We start from the raw sequence: 18507 nt of genomic DNA, 5'->3' as shown, positions 1-18507 counted from the left end.
ACAGAAGTGTAGATAGAACATGTTAAAAGAAAAAATAAGCAGATATCAACAGTAAATGAACAAGTAGATTAATAATCCATTTTTACAGTTTGTCCCTCATAATGTGTACAAAATAATAGGTGTATAAATGACACAATATGTTACAGACTAATTAGGAGTCTTTGTTTGTTTACTTACTACTAAAAGACAAGTTGTCTATTTTATTTAAGGACTAAATGACAATAATAAACATATGTTTCATGTACACTAACATTTTTTGTTCCAATAAAGACAAAAATGAAATTTTGTGTGGTCCCTTTATTTAGAAAAGTATCGAAAAGTATCGAAATAGAACATAACACAAAGAATCCAACATGGATTTTTATCTTTGCAAATACACACACATTGAGTTTTGAATAGGTTTCGATGGTGAGAAGAGGTGCCAGGAACGAGACGTGCAATATTCTCCGTATATAAACTCAGGAAATATGTCCCTGGACACATGAGGACTTTGAATATGACCAATGTATGATCCTGTAACTACTTGGTATCGACATGATCCATACCTAAATGTGTGGTATCATCCAAAACTAATGTCAAGTATCAAAGAAGAGAAGAATAAGTGATTATTACATTTTAACAGAAGTGTAGATAGAACATGTTAAAAGAGAAAATAAGCAGATATTAACAGTAAATGAACAAGTAGATTAATAATCCATTTTTACAGTTTGTCCCTCATAATGTGTACAAAATAATAGGTGTATAAATGACACAATATGTTACAGACTAATTAGGAGTCTTTGTTTGTTTACTTACTACTAAAAGACAAGTTGTCTATTTTATTTAAGGACTAAATGACAATAATAAACATATGTTTCATGTACACTAACATTTGTTGTTACAATAAAGACAATAATAAAAAATGTTGTGGTCCCTTTTATTTAAATAAATCTCAAAATACATTTTGGTACCGGTACCAAAATATTGGTATCGGGACAACCCTACTCATTACAATTACACGCAGTATATCTATCTACCCATTTTCTACCGCTTGTCCTTTTAGCAACATTTAAAATCATAGCAATAAAGTAATTAAAAAAATGATAATAGTATTTATGTATGTATTTCATGTGCAGAGCACACATCTTTAACATAACTCATATCAAACATAACATATAAGTCAATACAATCAATTAGCATTAGTTATTGTGTTTATTCTAGGATTACCGCCACGACAAGCACCAACTACCTTGCGGCCACAGCTCCAATCAGCCGCCTCGACAATAGAGGTGCGGAACATGGTCCATTCAGACTCAATGTCCAGCACCTCCCTCGTGACAATCCTAGAACCCGTTGGTGGACACCGGCGGTGAGGGATGCCGTCAAGCTGAAGGAGGAGTCCTATCGGGTTCTTTTGGCTCATAGGACTCCTGAGGCAGCGGACAGGTACCGACAGGCCAAGGGGTGTGCGGCTTCAGCGGTCGCAGAGGCAAAAACTCGGACATGGGAGGAGTTCGGGGAAGCCATGGAAAACAACTTCCGGACGGCTTCGAAGCAATTCTGGACCACCATCCGCCGCCTCAGGAAGGGGAAGCAGTGCAGTATCAACACCGTGTATGGCGAGGATGGTGTTCTGCTGACCTCGACTGCGGATGTTGTGGATCGATGGAGGGAATACTTCGAAGACCTCCTCAATCCCACCAACACGTCTTCCTATGAGGAAACAGTGCCTGGGGAGTCTGTGGTGGGCTCTCCTATTTCTGGGGCTGAGGTTGCTGAGGTAGTTAAAAAGCTCCTCGGTGGATGAGATCCGCCCGGAGTTCCTTAAGGCTCTGGATGCTGTGGGGCTGTCTTGGTTGACAAGACTCTGCAGCATCGCGTGGACATCGGGGGCGGTACCTCTGGATTGGCAGACCAGGGTGGTGGTTCCTCTCTTTAAGAAGGGGAACCGGAGGGTGTGTTCTAACTATCGTGGGATCACACTCCTCAGCCTTCCCGGTAAGGTCTATTCAGGTGTACTGGAGAGGAGGCTACGCCGGATAGTCGAACCTCGGATTCAGGAGGAACAGTGTGGTTTTCGTCCTGGTCGTGGAACTGTGGACCAGCTCTATACTCTCGGCAGGGTCCTTGAGGGTGCATGGGAGTTTGCCCAACCAGTCTACATGTGTTTTGTGGACTTGGAGAAGGCATTCGACCGTGTCCCTCGGGAAGTCCTGTGGGGAGTGCTCGGAGAGTATGGGGTATCGGACTGTCTGATTGTGGCAGTCCGCTCCCTGTATGCTCAGTGCCAAAGCTTGGTCCGCATTGCCGGCAGTAAGTCGGACATGTTTCCAGTGAGGGTTGGACTCCGCCAAGGCTGCCCTTTGTCACCGATTCTGTTCATAACTTTTATGGACAGAATTTCTAGGCACAGTCAAGGCGTTGAGGGGATCTGGTTTGGTGGCTGCAGGATTAGGTCTCTGCTATTTGCAGATGATGTGGTCCTGATGGCTTCATCTGGCCAGGATCTTCAGCTCTCACTGGATCGGTTCGCAGCCGAGTGTGAAGCGACTGGGATGAGAATCAGCACCTCCAAGTCCGAGTCCATGGTTATCGCCCGGAAAAGGGTGGAGTGCCATCTCCGGGTTGGGGAGGAGACCTTGCCCCAAGTGGAGGAGTTCAAGTACCTCGGAGTCTTGTTCACGAGTGAGGGAAGAGTGGATCGCGAGATCGACAGGCGGATCGGTGCGGCGTCTTCAGTAATGCGGACGCTGTATCGATCCGTTGTGGTGAAGAAGGAGCTGAGCCGGAAGGCAAAGCTCTCAATTTACCGGTCGATCTACGTTCCCATCCTCACCTATGGTCATGAGCTTTGGGTTATGACCGAAAGGACAAGATCACGGGTACAAGCGGCCGAAATGAGTTTCCTCCGCCGGGTGGCGGGGCTCTCCCTTAGAGATAGGGTGAGAAGCTCTGCCATCCGGGAGGAGCTCAAAGTAAAGCCGCTGCTCCTCCACATCGAGAGGAGCCAGATGAGGTGGTTCGGGCATCTGGTCAGGATGCCACCCGAACGTTTCCCTAGGGAGGTGTTTAGGGCACGTCCGACCGGTAGGAGGCCGCGGGGAAGACCCAGGACACGTTGGGAAGACTATGTCTCCCGGCTGGCCTGGGAACGCCTCGGGGTCCCCCGGGAGGAGCTGGACGAAGTGGCTGGGGAGAGGGAAGTCTGGGCTTCCCTGCTTAGGCTGCTGCCCCCGCGACCCGACCCGGATAAGCGGAAGAAGATGGATGGATGGATGGATGGATGTATTGAAAATGAACCGAACCGTGACCTCTAAACCGAGGTACGTACCGAACCGAAATTTTTGTGTACCGTTACACCCCTACAATGAAAATCAAAGATTGTAGAAATATATTCCAATTGAAAAATATATGTATGAAGACAGAACAATAAGATTATAATGAAGTGTTTACATTTTGCTTTATATTTATTATTTTACTTATTTTTTGTCTGACTATCATGCCGTGAGGTCTATACTACTTTTTTTTGTTTGGTTTGTACTTCATGAAGTTTTGCACTTGTTTTTTGTTTGTTTTCATTATATTTGTTTGGTTTGTATGCTTGTGAATCTGGGCTATCCATGAAGTAAGACTACTTATTATGTTGAAGGGGGCAGGAAATATAAGATATTCTTCATCCCGTTCCATCTCAAGCATAGGTTTGTAAATATGTGTTTTGTTTCTAAAGTTTAATTGTCTATTGATCAAAAATGCACATCAATGAAGGCGATAAATAAATAAAAATAATTAAAAGAAATGTCGCCTTGTGTATTTGTGTCTGCTTGACATGGACGTGTAGTGAAACAACAACAACTTGCTAATAGGGCAACTCAGTCCCGGAGATAACAATCATTTTAAAAAAAAGTGCATATAAACTTACCTCCACTTTCAAGGACGAACATCCTCGTAAAAACTCCCGAATGTTTCCGATGCAGTCAGCTTCGCTTCGGGGATCCGAGCAGTACTGAGAGCACAAACACACAGAAGAATACAAATGTGTGTGTGGACACTTTTTACACGCTCCCTAATGGCCCCCGGCAGCATTTGGGTGAACTCATTGGTCTTTAAAGTCCGGTTATTGTAGCGCCAGTTGATGAAATATGGAGCTTGTCTGCGTTCCCTTCGTGGAAACATAAACGATTACTGAAGCGCCAAGTTAGCATTGTCGGACCCAAACATCCGCCTCTGTGCAAGACTTTCAAACTAAAACACTGACGTTAGCGTTCAAAAGCGTCGGAATCCCGCGTGAAATGTCCCGCAAGATGTGCGTCTTTGTAACTAATTACGAAACCGTGCTTGAAAAAAAAGAGAAATGTAGACCACAATTCAGAAGACAAATGTACACTCTTAAAAAAAACACATATTTCCTGTATGGTTGTCATGCACTTCCTGTTTTGACGCCATCTTTACGAGGCAAGAAACCATAGACATGTTATAAGTAGACGCAGCATTGGCTGCTGTGACGCGAGAAATTGGGCCGCCATCTTGAAGTGGTGACGAGGAGCCGGCGAGCAGCCTAAACTGACAGTTGACAGGTAGAAAACAAAGATGCTAAACTGCCAGTCGACAGGTGGAAAACAAAGATGCTAAACTGCCAGTTGACAGGTGGAAAACAAAGATGCTAAACTGCCAGTTGACAGGTAGAAAACAAAGATGCTAAACTGCCAGTTGACAGGTAGAAAACAAAGATGCTAAACCGCCAGTTGACAGGTGGAAAACAAAGATGCTAAACTGCCAGTTGACAGGTAGAAAACAAAGATGCTAAACTGCCAGTTGACAGGTGGAAAACAAAGATGCTAAACTGACAGTCGACAGGTAGAAAACAAAGATGCTAAACTGCCAGTTGACAGGTAGAAAACAAAGATGCTAAACTGACAGTTGACAGGTGGAAAACAAAGATGCTAAACTGCCAGTTGACAGGTGGAAAACAAAGATGCTAAACTGCCAGTTAACAGGTAGAAAACAAAGATGCTAAACTGACAGTCGACAGGTAGAAAACAAAGATGCTAAACTGCCAGTTGACAGGTAGAAAACAAAGATGCTAAACTGCCAGTTGACAGGTGGAAAACAAAGATGCTAAACTGACAGTCGACAGGTGGAAAACAAATATGCTAAACTGCCAGTTGACAGGTGGAAAACAAAGATGCTAAACTGCCAGTTGACAGGTGGAAAACAAAGATGCTAAACTGACAGTTGACAGGTAGAAAACAAAGATGCTAAACTGACAGTCGACAGGTAGAAATCAAAGATGCTAAACTGCCAGTTGACAGGTAGAAAACAAAGATGCTAAACTGACAGTCGACAGGTGGAAAACAAAGATGCTAAACTGCCAGTTGACAGGTGGAAAACAAAGATGCTAAACTGCCAGTTGACAGGTAGAAAACAAAGATGCTAAACTGCCAGTCGACAGGTAGAAAACAAAGATGCTAAACTGCCAGTCGACAGGTAGAAAACAAAGATGCTAAACTGCCAGTTGACAGGTAGAAAACAAAGATGCTAAACTGCCAGTTGACAGGTAGAAAACAAAGATGCTAAGCTGACAGTTGACAGGTAGAAAACAAAGATGCTAAACTGCCAGTTCACAGGTAGAAAAAAAAGATGCTAAACTGCCAGTTGACAGGTAGAAAACAAAGATGCTAAACTGACAGTTGACAGGCGGAAAACAAAGATGCTAAACTGACAGTTGACAGGTAGAAAACAAAGATGCTAAACTGCCAGTTGACAGGTAGAAAACAAAGATGCTAAACTGCCAGTTGACTGGTGGAAAACAAAGATGCTAAACTGACAGTTGACAGGTAGAAAACAAAGATGCTAAACTGCCAGTTGACAGGTGGAAAACAAAGATGCTAAACTGCCAGTTGACAGGTAGAAAACAAAGATGCTAAACTGACAGTCGACAGGTAGAAAACAAAGATGCTAAACTGACAGTCGACAGGTAGAAAACAAAGATGCTAAACTGACAGTTGACAGGTAGAAAACAAAGATGGTGTTCAGCGTTTTCCTGCTCAAATGAGCGGACTGTTGAAAATAGGAATCAGGGGATTACTTTTCACAAGTAAGAGTCAACATTAACATACTATTATTGGTTGTATTTTGTGAAAAGAATATTACCACAGAGTTGAGAAGGAGTAAAGATCTTCAATAGTACAAACCCCGTTTCCATATGAGTTGGGAAATTGTGTTAGATGTAAATGTAAACGGAATACAATGATTTGCAAATCATTTTCAACCCATATTCAGTTGAATATGCTACAAAGACAACATATTTGATGTTCAAACTGATAAACATTTTTTTTTTTTTGCAAATAATAATTAACTTTATAATTTGATGCCAGCAACACGTGACAAAGAAGTTGGCAATAAATACTGATAAAGTTGAGGAATGCTCATCAAACACTTATTTGGAACATCCCACAGGTGTGCAGGCTAATTGGGAACAGGTGGGTGCCATGATTGGGTATAAAAACAGCTTCCCAAAAAATGCTCAGTCTTTCACAAGAAAGGATGGGGCGAGGTACACCCCTTTGTCCACAACTGCGTGAGCAAATAGTCAAACAGTTTAAGAACAACGTTTCTCAAAGTGCAATTGCAAGAAATTTAGGGATTTCAACATCTACGGTCCATAATATCATCAAAAGGTTCAGAGAATCTGGAGAAATCACTCCACGTAAGCGGCATGACCGGAAACCAACATTGAATGACCGTGACATTCGATCCCTCAGACGGCACTGTATCAAAAACCGACATCAATCTCTAAAGGATATCACCACATGGGCTCAGGAACACTTTGAAAAACCACTGTCACTAAATACAGTTGGTCGCTACATCTGTAAGTACAAGTTAAAGCTCTACTATGCAAAGCGAAAGTCATTTATCAACAACATCCAGAAACGCCGCCGGCTTCTCTGGGCCCGAGATCATCTAAGATGGACTCATGCAAAGTGGAAAAGTGTTCTGTGGTCTGACGAGTCCACATTTCAAATTGTTTTTGGAAATATTCGACATCGTGTCATCCGGACCAAAGGGGAAGCGAACCATCCAGACTGTTATTGACGCAAAGTTCAAAAGCCAGCATGTGTGATGGTATGGGGGTGCATTAGTGCCCAAGACATGGGTAACTTACACATCTGTGAAGGCACCATTAATGCTGAAAGGTACATACTAGAGATGCGCGGATAGGCAATTTATTTCATCCGCAACCGCGTCAGAAAGTCGTCAACCATCCGCCATCCACCCGATGTAACGTTTGATCAGAACTGCACCCGCCCGCCATCCGCCCGCCATCCGCCCGAAGTTTTATTTACGGAGGCAATAATTGAGCATGGATTTCCAATCGCACTGGCTGATCACATGGGACAGTTAAATGTTTGTAATGCAACCTTTAAAAATCATTACGCGGTGATCGCGGTCCCAAAAATAAACTTTTCTTGCATGATAATGTCCAGAAAAATTCGCTTTATATTACTATAGAGTCCTTTTAACGAATGAGTTTGATGGTTTATCACAAACCTTAAATGAAAGAAGTCCTTTCTTCTCCTGCACCATGCATGCACTTTGGCCTTGCTTCGTGTTTGGTGCGCAATCCTGTCGGCTGTATTTCACAGCACGACATACTGTTAAAAGTGTTTATACTATTTATGCTTTCAAGTCCAAGTTGAAGAAATCTTGTTAAATGTTGACAGCATAACTACCAAAATACAGAAGTATGTCCTTAATATTTTTGCAGTGCTATTTCTGTCGAAAAGTTAAAATGATTACATTAGAGATGTGATGTGCCACTTTTCAAGTGTCTGTTGGCTTAAATTAATTTTCATTAATTTTTCATATTTTGAATTCTTTTGAAAGGCTTACAAAAAAACTACATTTGAATTGTAATTCCATGCTATTGACAGGACTATTAATTTTAATGAAGTTAGCTTACCATGTTTACAGTATGATAATTGTGATAGAAATGTGAATTTTAGGCACAGAATATTTTTTACAATTGAACAAGGCAGTAGATTATACAAGCTTGGACAGAAAGTTAATAATGACACCAATTTTTTTTTTATGGAATTGTTTAGTACTGTTTTACCATTTGTTTACTGTAAAAAGTGTTTATACTGTTTATACTTTCAATTAACAAATTGAAGTCTTGTGAAAGGTTGACAGGATAACTGGCATTAACTGTCAAAATAATTTCAAACTATTGAAGTTAGCTTACAGAATAAACATGTCAATCAACCCATATGATTTTTGCTGTAATATTTTTGTTTTGAAAAGTCACTGTGACTGATAGAAAAGTGATGGTTTTAGCAACATTTTAACCTGTCTGAATGCTAATAATCATTTTGCGTCGGGGGGCAAAGCCCCGAACCCTCCACCAGGACTTTGTCCTGGACCTACCGGGGCCTGCGGCACTTGGACCCTGGCTACTAGGTTTTTCTGATTTCAAAAGTTGGCAGGTATGGTGAGGTTATAAAGCTTTTGCCTGTTAAAGAAAGGAGACTGATCCAATGCAGCACAGACTTTCGCGTGCCACGCTGTCACGACCCAGACGCACACCAGTGCGCAATCATATGGGAGCCGCGCTGAGCGCACCTCCAAGCGCGTCTCGCTGCCGGCGACGGCCGGGTATGGGCCCACGCTCCAGCGCCATCCATTTTCAGGGCTAGTTGATTCGGCAGGTGGGTTGTTACACACTCCTTAGCGGGTTCCGACTTCCATGGCCACCGTCCTGCTCTCTATATCAACCAGGGTGAGCCCTACCCCTTTCGTGAGCGCACTGCGCGCGGAGTGACCCCTGTTACGCGCCCCCGGCAACAGGGGTGGCGGGCAGGTAAGCTGCGCGGGCGGAGCGCGCGGAGTGACCCATGTTACGAGCCCCCGGCCACGGGGGTGGCGGGCAGGTAAGCTGCTTACCTGCGCGTGACGCTGGCCGCGGCGAAGGCGGACGAGGCGGGGTGTCAGTGCGGTGGGCGCGGTGGTGACCCTGGACGTGCGTCGGGCCCTTCTCGCGGATCGCCTCAGCTACGGCTCCCGGTGGGGCCCTCTCGGGGGAAGGGGCCTCGGTCCCGGACCCCGGCGAGGCGTCCCTTCTCCGCTCCGTAAAAGTGTCCATCTCTTTTCTTTTTTTTTCTTCTGTTGTGGCATATGCAGCAGGTGCCTGCTCGTTTTTCGTATGTGGGTAACAACATTTAACTATGTATATATATTTCCCAATTGGTTTAACTGCCACCCGCAAAAAAAAAATAAAAAATAAAATAAAATAAAAAAAATATCGAATTAATCCGCCCGACCCGACCCGCGCGCGGATAAAATCTTATTTTTTTTAATTTCATCCGCCCGATCCGCGGATAATCCGCGGACTCCGCGGTTGTGCCCGCAAACCGCGCATCTCTAGTACATACAGCTTTTGGAACAACATATGCTGCCATCTAAGCGCTGTCTTTTTCATGGACGTCCCTGCTTATTTCAGCAAGACAATGCCAAGCCACATTCAGCACGTGTTACAACAGCGTGGCTTCGTCAAAAAAGAGTGCGGGTACTTTCCTGGCCCGCCTGCAGTCCAGACCTGTCTCCCATCGAAAATGTGTGGCGCATTATGAAGCGTAAAATACAACAGCGGAGACCCCGGACTGTTGAAACGACTGAAGCTCTACATAAAACAAGAATGGTTAAGAATTCCACTTTCAAAGCTTCAACAATTAGTTTCCTCAGTTCCCAATCGTTTATTGAGTGTTGTTAAAAGAAAAGGCCATGTAACACAGTGGTGAACATGCCCTTTCCCCAACTACTTTGGCACGTGTTGCAGCCATGAAATTCTAAGTTATTGATTATTTGCAAAAAAATAAAATAAAGTTTATGAGTTTGAACATCAAATATGTTGTCTTTGTAGTGCATTCAATTGAATATGGGTTGAAAAGAATTTACAAATCATTGTATTCCGTTTATATTTACATCTAACACAATTTCCCAACTCATATGGAAACGGGGTTTGTACTGAAATGGTAGCCGCTAGCAAACAAGAGTATGACCATAATAGAATTGCTTGTCAAAGAAATTCATTAAATTATTTTGTCAGAATGCACCAGAATGCTTCATTTGTATGTGAAAATCACAAAGAAATCTTCTGGGGGAGGATGACCCCCCTACAGGGGTTTGGTTTACAAACTTTCAGCCCCACCTAAAACAAAATTCACCAGCCGCCCCTGATTATGATGCGTTCTCATTTTAGGCAAAGTATAAGACAATACTTTCTTAACAGAATAATTGTATCCAGGAAGTAACAATATTCAAATACTAACATTGTTGGGTAAGACAGAATCATTTGCTTTTATTCTGAATCCAGTGAAACAGATTGGTGGTTTTAGCTGATATAAAGACTTTCAGGTGTTTATATATGTTTATGTTGAAGTAGCTTTTATCCAAAGCGACACATCAAAAATACATATAAAACAATCAGTGTAAACATGATCATTTAGGGGAAGAATGTAATAGAAAATATCAATACAAAGTGTCAAGACAGAATAAACTCAGCAACAGAGATACAGTCTATAAGATGTATGGATATCTAATGTATTCATACATTGTTTATGTAGTATGCATATATAACCTCATCATATTGTTTCTTCAACTTAAAAATAGCTGACCGTTTTCTCCCCTTCTCTGGGATTATATTCCCAGTTTTGATCTCGGACGTCTGGTCACTTATAGCAGTGTTTTTCCAACCACTGTGCCGCAGCGTGAGATACAGTCTGGTGTGCCGTGGGAGATTATCTAGTTTCACCTATTTAGGTTAAAGATATTTTTTTCAAAGCAGTAATTATAGTCTGCAAACGATGTGTTGTTGTTGTTGAGTGTCGGTGCTGTCTAGAGCTGGGCAGAGTAACCGTGTAATACTCTTCCATATCAGTAGGTGGCAGCAGGTAGCTAATTGCTTTGTAGATGCATTTAACGAGGTTTCACGGCATTTTAAACTGTTCTAAATGGCGTATGATTATGTAAATAGTCTTTCCAGTGAGGCTAGGTTAAGATACGAGTTAAAATGTTCTGTAGTTGGATTAAACGACTGCCCTTACCGCCTTCCAGCAGATGCGTGGACTGATAATCCTACACAATGGCCGGACAATGGAATTTGGAAATCTTTATGTCTACCTCACAAGCGCACCAGGTCGGTTGTTAGCTTCGGTTGTTATATAACGAATAAATCACATAAAAATTGTTAAATCACCCAAGGTATGTTGATAAATGATAATAAGGATGACACGGTGACTACCAGTATCTGTATATTTATTATATCTGTAGAGAGCTCATTCAAATTCAGTTCAGTATTATGATTTATTATTTGCTGAATTACTGGAAATAGCCTTTATACCGTATGTTATTGTTGTGCAACAACAACAACTTCAGCTGTCGAACGTTATTCAGTAAAAATTCAACGGGTTCAACATTAGCATGGACGGTATAGCCAAGTTGTGGTTAAGAAGGTGGATTTTTGTTCCTTATATTTACCAGAAACGAAGTGATCCGAACACACGACCCGGGATTTTGGGGGACTCCAGTGAGAACCGTCCTCGTTTTCCCGGTGTAAAGCTGCGAGCCATTTGTCTCGTCTCTGTGGGCTTTTAGCACGCTTTGGCAGAACAAAATACGACCTTTGTTTTCCCTGTATTCCAGTTGTGGTTTGCACAACCAAAAACAACACAGTTTTTTGGCATTTTGGAGGCAGAATGACGGGATTAATCAGCGCAGGTCGACAGGTTAAAGAGTAATGGCGACGGTTTGTTTTCAACGCCAGTCAGGTTGCTATGGCTCGAAGAACCCGTATGTAGCTCAGTTGCCCGGATGTCGGCCCTGCCCTATAGTCACTTTTCCGACCTTTATATATTAGGTATAGTTTTAAGTAAAAAAAAAAGGTCAAAGACAAAGCTATTTGGGTTCTTGTGAGTATATACTAGTGATGGGTCCGGCAACACCGATGCATCGGCGCATGCGTCGAGCTCATAGAGCGAAACCCTGTGTCGGTGCGCGTACCGCTTTTAGAAAGTCACGTGACCGATCATGAGCTGTTTTGGTCACGTGACCGATACGCCAACTGTGTCGCACTGACGCCTCCTCTGTGCCCTGTGAGCGGCTCTTTTCTACAGCCGGAGAAATAATAACTAAGAAGAGAAAGCGTCTAAAATTGAATACTTTGGAAAAACTGTTTGTTTTTTTTAATAAAAATGTGTAAAAAAATAATAATAATAATTTCCAGGTCCACAAGCATCCTCATTCACAACACGTTCTCTTAGATTTCCATGTTATGATACATGTTCACATTATTTATTGACTGTATCTAATAAAGACAAAAAACATATTTTTATTTAAATGAAGATATGAAATAATCCTAAATGAAATACAATGACTTGGTTTATATTATTGTATATACTAGGTCAGTGGTTCTCAACCTTTTTTCAGTGATGTACCCCCTGTGAATTTGTTTTTAATTCAAGTACCCCCTAATCAGAGCAAAGCATTTTTGGTTGAAAAAAAAAAAGATGAAGTAAAATACAGCACTATGTCATCAGTTTCTGATTTATTAAATTGTATAACAGTGCAAAATATTGCTCATTTGTAATGGTCTTTCTTGAACTATTTGGAAAAAAAGATATAAAAATAGCTAAAAACTTGTTGAAAAATAAACAAGTGATTCAATTATAAATAAAGATTTCTACACCTAGAAGTAATAATCAACTTAAAGTGCCCTCTTTGGGGATTGTATTAGAGCTCCATCTGGATTCATGAACTTAATTCTAAACATTTATTCACAAAAAAAAAAAAAATCTTTAACATCAATATTTATGGAACATGTCCACAAAAAATCTAGCTGTCAACACTGAATATTGCCTTGTTGCATTTCTTTTCACACTTCTTTTTGACAGACATTTTAGTGACAAACCTGAGCTTGTGCTTCACGGAGTTTATGAACTTACAGTCATATTTTGTTGAAGTATTATTCAATAAATATATTTATAAAGGATTTTTGAATTGTTGCTATTTTTAGAATATTTAAAAAAAATCTCACGTACCCCTTGGCATACCTTCAAGTACCCCCAGGGGTACGCGTACCCCCATTTGAGAACCACTGTACTAGGTCATAAAATCAGTGTCAGTTGAGTCGGTCCATAGGTTGCCTGTAGGGATTTTTAATGTCCAGCAGATGTCATTATTTAGTGACACAGTATCGACACAGTATCAATACAGTTTTGCAATGTGTCAAAACGCTTCATGACGCCTCATCAACCCATCACTAGTAGATAGGTTATAGCTGCATCGCTCGCGGCTCGTCATACATTTAACGTTAATCCGTGATTTCACCGAGCGTTTCACTGACGGTGAGCAGCCTGACGCTGCTTCATTAACACAGCCGCTGTTTGACTCGTGGTCCGGGGCAGACGCTCGTAGTAACAGTCACGTGTTACAATACCGACGAGCTAACGTGTCCAGGTTATAACCATGTTGTCAATAAACACACATGGACTGAAGCTAAATTGTCCACTGTCCACTGCAGCATGTGAATGCAATGAAAATAATAAAATCTGAGCCAACCAGCTGTTAAAATGTTGTCCAGGTTAATGTTTTGGCCATTAAAGGCCCTTCATTTCAAGATTTCAACTGTGATTGGGCTTTAAACAGGTGGCTGACCTGTTCAGATGAGTGTAACTGCTACTGGTCAAATAATGTGAAATAGCATTTAATTGTACATGTATGCAATGCCATTTAAATGCAATTATAGATAATAATAATAATAATAATAATAATAAATACTGTGTAGTGTTGTAAATAGTCAACGGGAAGGATTCTATTAAGATATAAGCCATGAGCACTACACAGCCAGAAAAAAACCTAGGCAGGACAAGTACAAATATTGGGGCAAGTAGATTTGAGAAGTCAGGCAAGTAGAAAAAAACCTTAACGTTGAACCCTGCATGTGTTGAGCTGCTGCCGCTTAAGGTTAGACGGCACTGTACATAGAGCGCTTCTGCTCGTTAGTAATACACTCCTTCACACAGATGAGTATAGAAAAATATTTTCAACGGCCGAAAGGGGCTCGACTTGGAGAGGAGGTAGGCCTACAGTTCGGACCACAGGTGCGACCTGTTCAGCAGCAGCAGCAGCAGGAGGAGGAGGAGGAGGAGGAGGTTGACTGACTGTGGCAGGACACCTCTGCCTCTGTTTCACTTCATGTTGCTGGTAAATAATATGGTTGTAGTAGTAGGCTAAAGTTAAATTATTTAGTATTCACTAATTAAAGGGGCAGAGCTTTAAGAGACATTTTAGCTTTTATATTTTATAAGATATATTTTTTGTAAAAACCACAATTAATAAATATATTTCAGTGAATCACTAATTGTTCAAATCTGTATATAAATATGTACATAAAATGTTGTAATTATACTCCCCCCCCCGTCCGCCCGCCGACCACACCACCGCAAATAGATGCCTGTCCTGTGGGAAACACTGTTAGGTATAGTTTTAAGTAAAAAAAAAAGGGTCAAAGACAAAGCTATTCGGGTTCTTGTGAGTATATACACTTCACTGCCGATGTGGGGGGCGCCATCTAAAATCTTGCCTAGGGCGCCAGATTGGTTAGGGCCGGGCCTGCTCCTGCCAAATGAATTAGCGGATCACCACTCCAAGATGGCGGCCCCGCGTCTCGTCAAACGCCAGTAGGCAGTAGCGCTCCATGCTGCGTACACTTACAACATGTCTATGCAAAAGAAACCGCAGCGGGAAGAGACTCGAAGGAGGAAGTGACGAATCTTCCCCTGCAGAAACTCTTATCCACTTTTCAATCTACGTGCATGTTTTACATCGAACAAATGTCAATAAACGTAACAATCGACACTCCTTTGAAGGATACGACTTCCTGGTGTTGTTTTTTTTTTTTTTGCTAGTCGTGTCGTCAATGCCGGAACATGTTCTTTTAAGCAATGGAATCAAATGTTAAAAGTTAAACATTCTATGTGACGGCTCGTTCAAAAGAAGAAAAAGTGTAGTTTGGAAGTGAAAAGGAAGGCGCGGCCTACACGGGAGTTGTTGTGTGTGTTGACATCAGAGCCTCCCTTGAGGTTGACTAGTCCACATCTTTCCTTTTTTTGCGCCAACTTGTAACTAGTGTGGGTGACGTCTGAAGTAACTAGTCTCACCTTGGCGGAGAAGTTTGGCACCAGCCGCTCCGCCAGCCTGCACAGGACGGTGCCATCCTTCAGGGAGGCTTTCAGGAACTCCTCCGGGTCGGCGACGTTCTTCTTGGGGGAGCTGAGCACCCCCAGCGAGATCAACCACGTCACGGTCTGCTCCTCCGAGTTCATGGCGCCGTCACCGCCCGCTAAAAGGCACTCATGGCCGCCCGGTGAGGGTTTGCAAGTGGCGAGCCCGCACTTCTGCTTGAAGCTGGGCGAGAGGAGAGGAGGGGTGTTGGTGGTGGTGGTGGTGGTAGGAAGGAAGGAAGAAGGGCTGTGTTGCTACATGCCACAACTCATCATCCCCCCTGCTGGCTCAACTCGGCTGCACAACACATGCTAGTGACTGACTAGCAGCATGCCTGCAAAGACAATCTGAGAGCTCAGCAAATTTGACACAAAATATTGTTGCAACAAGCCTGTTGTCAGGAACTGGTATAAGGCAGGAGTAGCAGACTCCTTTCCATTTCATAAATATACCAATATAAGTGTAAAATCCCCCCCACACATCCCGGATTGTAAGTAATGTAAATAATTCAATGTATATATTCTGATGATGATTATCTTATGTTATGACTGTATTATGATGATGGTATATATCTGATAGTATATATCAATCAATCAATGTTTATTTATATAGCCCTAAATCACAAGTGTCTCAAAGGGCTGCACAAGCCACAACGACATCCTCGGTACAAAGCCCACATAAGGGCAAGGAAAAACTCACCCCAGTGGGACGTCGATGTACCGTATTTTCCGCACTATTAGCCGCACCTAAAAACCACAAATTTACTCAAAAGCTGACAGTGCGGCTTATAACCCGGTGCGCTTTATATATGGATTAATATTAAGATTCATTTTCATAAAGTTTCGGTCTCGCAACTACGGTAAACAGCCGCCATCTTTTTTCCCCGTAGAAGAGGAAGTGCTTCTTCTTCTACGCAAGCAACCGCCAAGGTAAGCACCCGCCCCCATAGAACAGGAAGCGCTTCTTCTTCTACTGTAAGCAACCACCCGCCCCGGTAGAAGAAGAAGAAGCGCGCGGATATTACGTTTCATTTCCTTTGTGTGTTTACATCTGTAAAGACCACAAAATGGCTCCTACTAAGCGACAGGTTTCCGGTTAATGAAAAGACGCAATCTCTCCATCCGCACACGGACTACTATTTCACAGCAACTGCCTAAAGACTTTCAAGAAAAGCTGGCTACTTTCCGTGCATATTGTAAAAACAAGATAGCTGAAAAAAAGATCCGGCCAGAGAACATTATCAACATGGACGAGGTTCCACTGACTTTTGATATTCCTGTGAACCGCACTGTGGATACAACGGGAGCACGTACGGTGAATATTCGCACCACAGGGAATGAGAAGTCATCCTTCACTGTGGTTCTAGCTTGCCATGCTAATGGCCAGAAACTTCCACCCATGGTGATATTCAAAAGGAAGACCTTGCCAAAAGAGACCTTTCCAGCCGGCGTCATCATTAAAGCTAACTCGAAGGGATGGATGGATGAAGAAAAGATGAGCGAGTGGTTAAGGGAAGTTTACGCGAAGAGGCCGGGTGGCTTTTTTCACGCAGCTCCGTCCATGTTGATATACGACTCCATGCGCGCCCACATCACGCTGGTTTTTAATATATTATTAAAGTTTGACTGACCTATCTGACTGTTTTTTTGACATTCCTTTAGCGCAGTTAGATGCGGCTTATAACACGGGGCGGCTTATAGGTGGACAAAGTTTTGAAATATGCCGTTCATTGAAGGCGCGGCTTATAACCCAGGGTGGCTTATGGTGCGGAAAATACGGTAAATGACTATGAGAAACCTTGGAGAGGACCGCATATGTGGGTAACCCCCCCCCCCCCCCCCCCTCTAGGGGAGACCGAAAGCAATGGATGTCGAGTGGGTCTGACATAATATTGTGAGAGTCCAGTCCATAGTGGATCCAACATAATAGTAAGAGTCCAGTCCATAGTGGGGCCAGCAGGACACCATCCCGAGCGGAGACGGGTCAGCAGCGCAGAGATGTTCCCAGTCGATGCACAGGCGAGCGGTCCACCCCGGGTCCCGACTCTGGACAGCCAGCACTTCATCCATGGCCACCGGACCTGTGCCCCCCCCCCCCCCCCCCCCCCACAAGGAATAGGGGAGCAGAGGAGAAAAGAAAAGAAACGGCAGATCAACTGGTCTAACAGGGGGGCTATTTAAAGGCTAGAGTATACAAATGAGTTTTAAGATGGGACTTAAATGTTTCTACTGAGGTAGCATCTCTAATTGTTACCGGGAGGGCATTCCATAGTACTGGAGCCCGAATAGAAAACGCTCTATAGCCCGCAGACTTTTTTTGGGTTCTGGGAAACACTAATAAGCCGGAGTTCTTTGAACGCAGATTTCTTGCCGGGACATATGGTACAATGCAATCGACAAGATAGGACGGAGCTAGACCGTGTAGTATTTTATACGTAAGTAGTAAAACCTTAAAGTCACATCTTAAGTGCACAGGAAGCCAGTGCAGGTGAGCCAGTATAGGCGTAATATGATCAAACTTTCTTGTTCTTGTCAAAAGTCTAGCAGCCGCATTTTGTACCAACTGTAATCTTTTAATGCTAGACATAGGGAGACCCGAAAATAATACATATATATATATATATCTGTATCATGAATCAATTTAAGTGGACCCCGACTTAAACAAGTTGAAAAACTTATTGGGGTGTTCATTGGCGTTGGCTCAAGCCCCCCTAAATAATTTGGTGTTATATATATATATATATATATATTAGAGATGCGCGGATAGGCAATTATTTCATCCGCAACCGCATCAGAAAGTCGTCAACCATCCGCCATCCACCCGATGTAACATTTGATCAGAACCGCACCCGCCCGTTGTTATATATCTAATATAGACGATGCAAGGCATTAGTGAGGTTATAAAGCTTTTGCCTGTTAAAGAAAGGAGACTGATCCAATGCAGGACAGACATTCGCGTGCCACGCTGTCACGACCCAGACGCACACCAGTGCGCAATCATATGGGAGCCGCGCTGAGCTCACCTCCAAGCGCGTCTCGCTGCCGACGACGGCCGGGTATGGGCCCCGACGCTCCAGCGCCATCCATTTTCAGGGCTAGTTGATTCGGCAGGTGGGTTGTTACACACTCCTTAGTGGGTTCCGACGTCCATGGCCACCGTCCTGCTGTCTATATCAACCAGGGTGAGCCCCACCCCTTTCGTGAGCGCACTGCGCGCGGAGTGACCCCTGTTACGCGCCCCCGGCAACAGGGG

General features: G+C 43.1%; 1 protein-coding gene across 1 annotated transcript in view; it reads right to left on the bottom strand.

The window, feature by feature from the left end:
• The window catches only part of arhgef6 (Rac/Cdc42 guanine nucleotide exchange factor (GEF) 6), a 124075-nt gene extending 108490 nt beyond the window's left edge, over positions 1 to 15585 (bottom strand). Inside the window, exons 1-2 of the mRNA XM_061930193.2 lie at positions 15192 to 15585; positions 3899 to 3982 (exon numbers count right to left, since the gene is read on the bottom strand). Of these exons, the coding sequence (XP_061786177.2) occupies positions 3899 to 3982; positions 15192 to 15356 (249 nt within the window). The 5' untranslated portion in view covers positions 15357 to 15585. The remainder of the gene's footprint in view (positions 1 to 3898; positions 3983 to 15191) is intronic.
• Between the last annotated feature and the right edge of the window lie 2922 nt (positions 15586 to 18507).

The sequence above is a fragment of the Nerophis lumbriciformis genome, linkage group LG36 (genome assembly GCF_033978685.3).
Source record: "Nerophis lumbriciformis linkage group LG36, RoL_Nlum_v2.1, whole genome shotgun sequence".
Taxonomy (NCBI): Eukaryota; Metazoa; Chordata; class Actinopteri; order Syngnathiformes; family Syngnathidae; genus Nerophis; species Nerophis lumbriciformis.
Note: the sequence above shows the minus strand (reverse complement) of the source record. Positions and strands in the feature narration are given on the sequence as shown.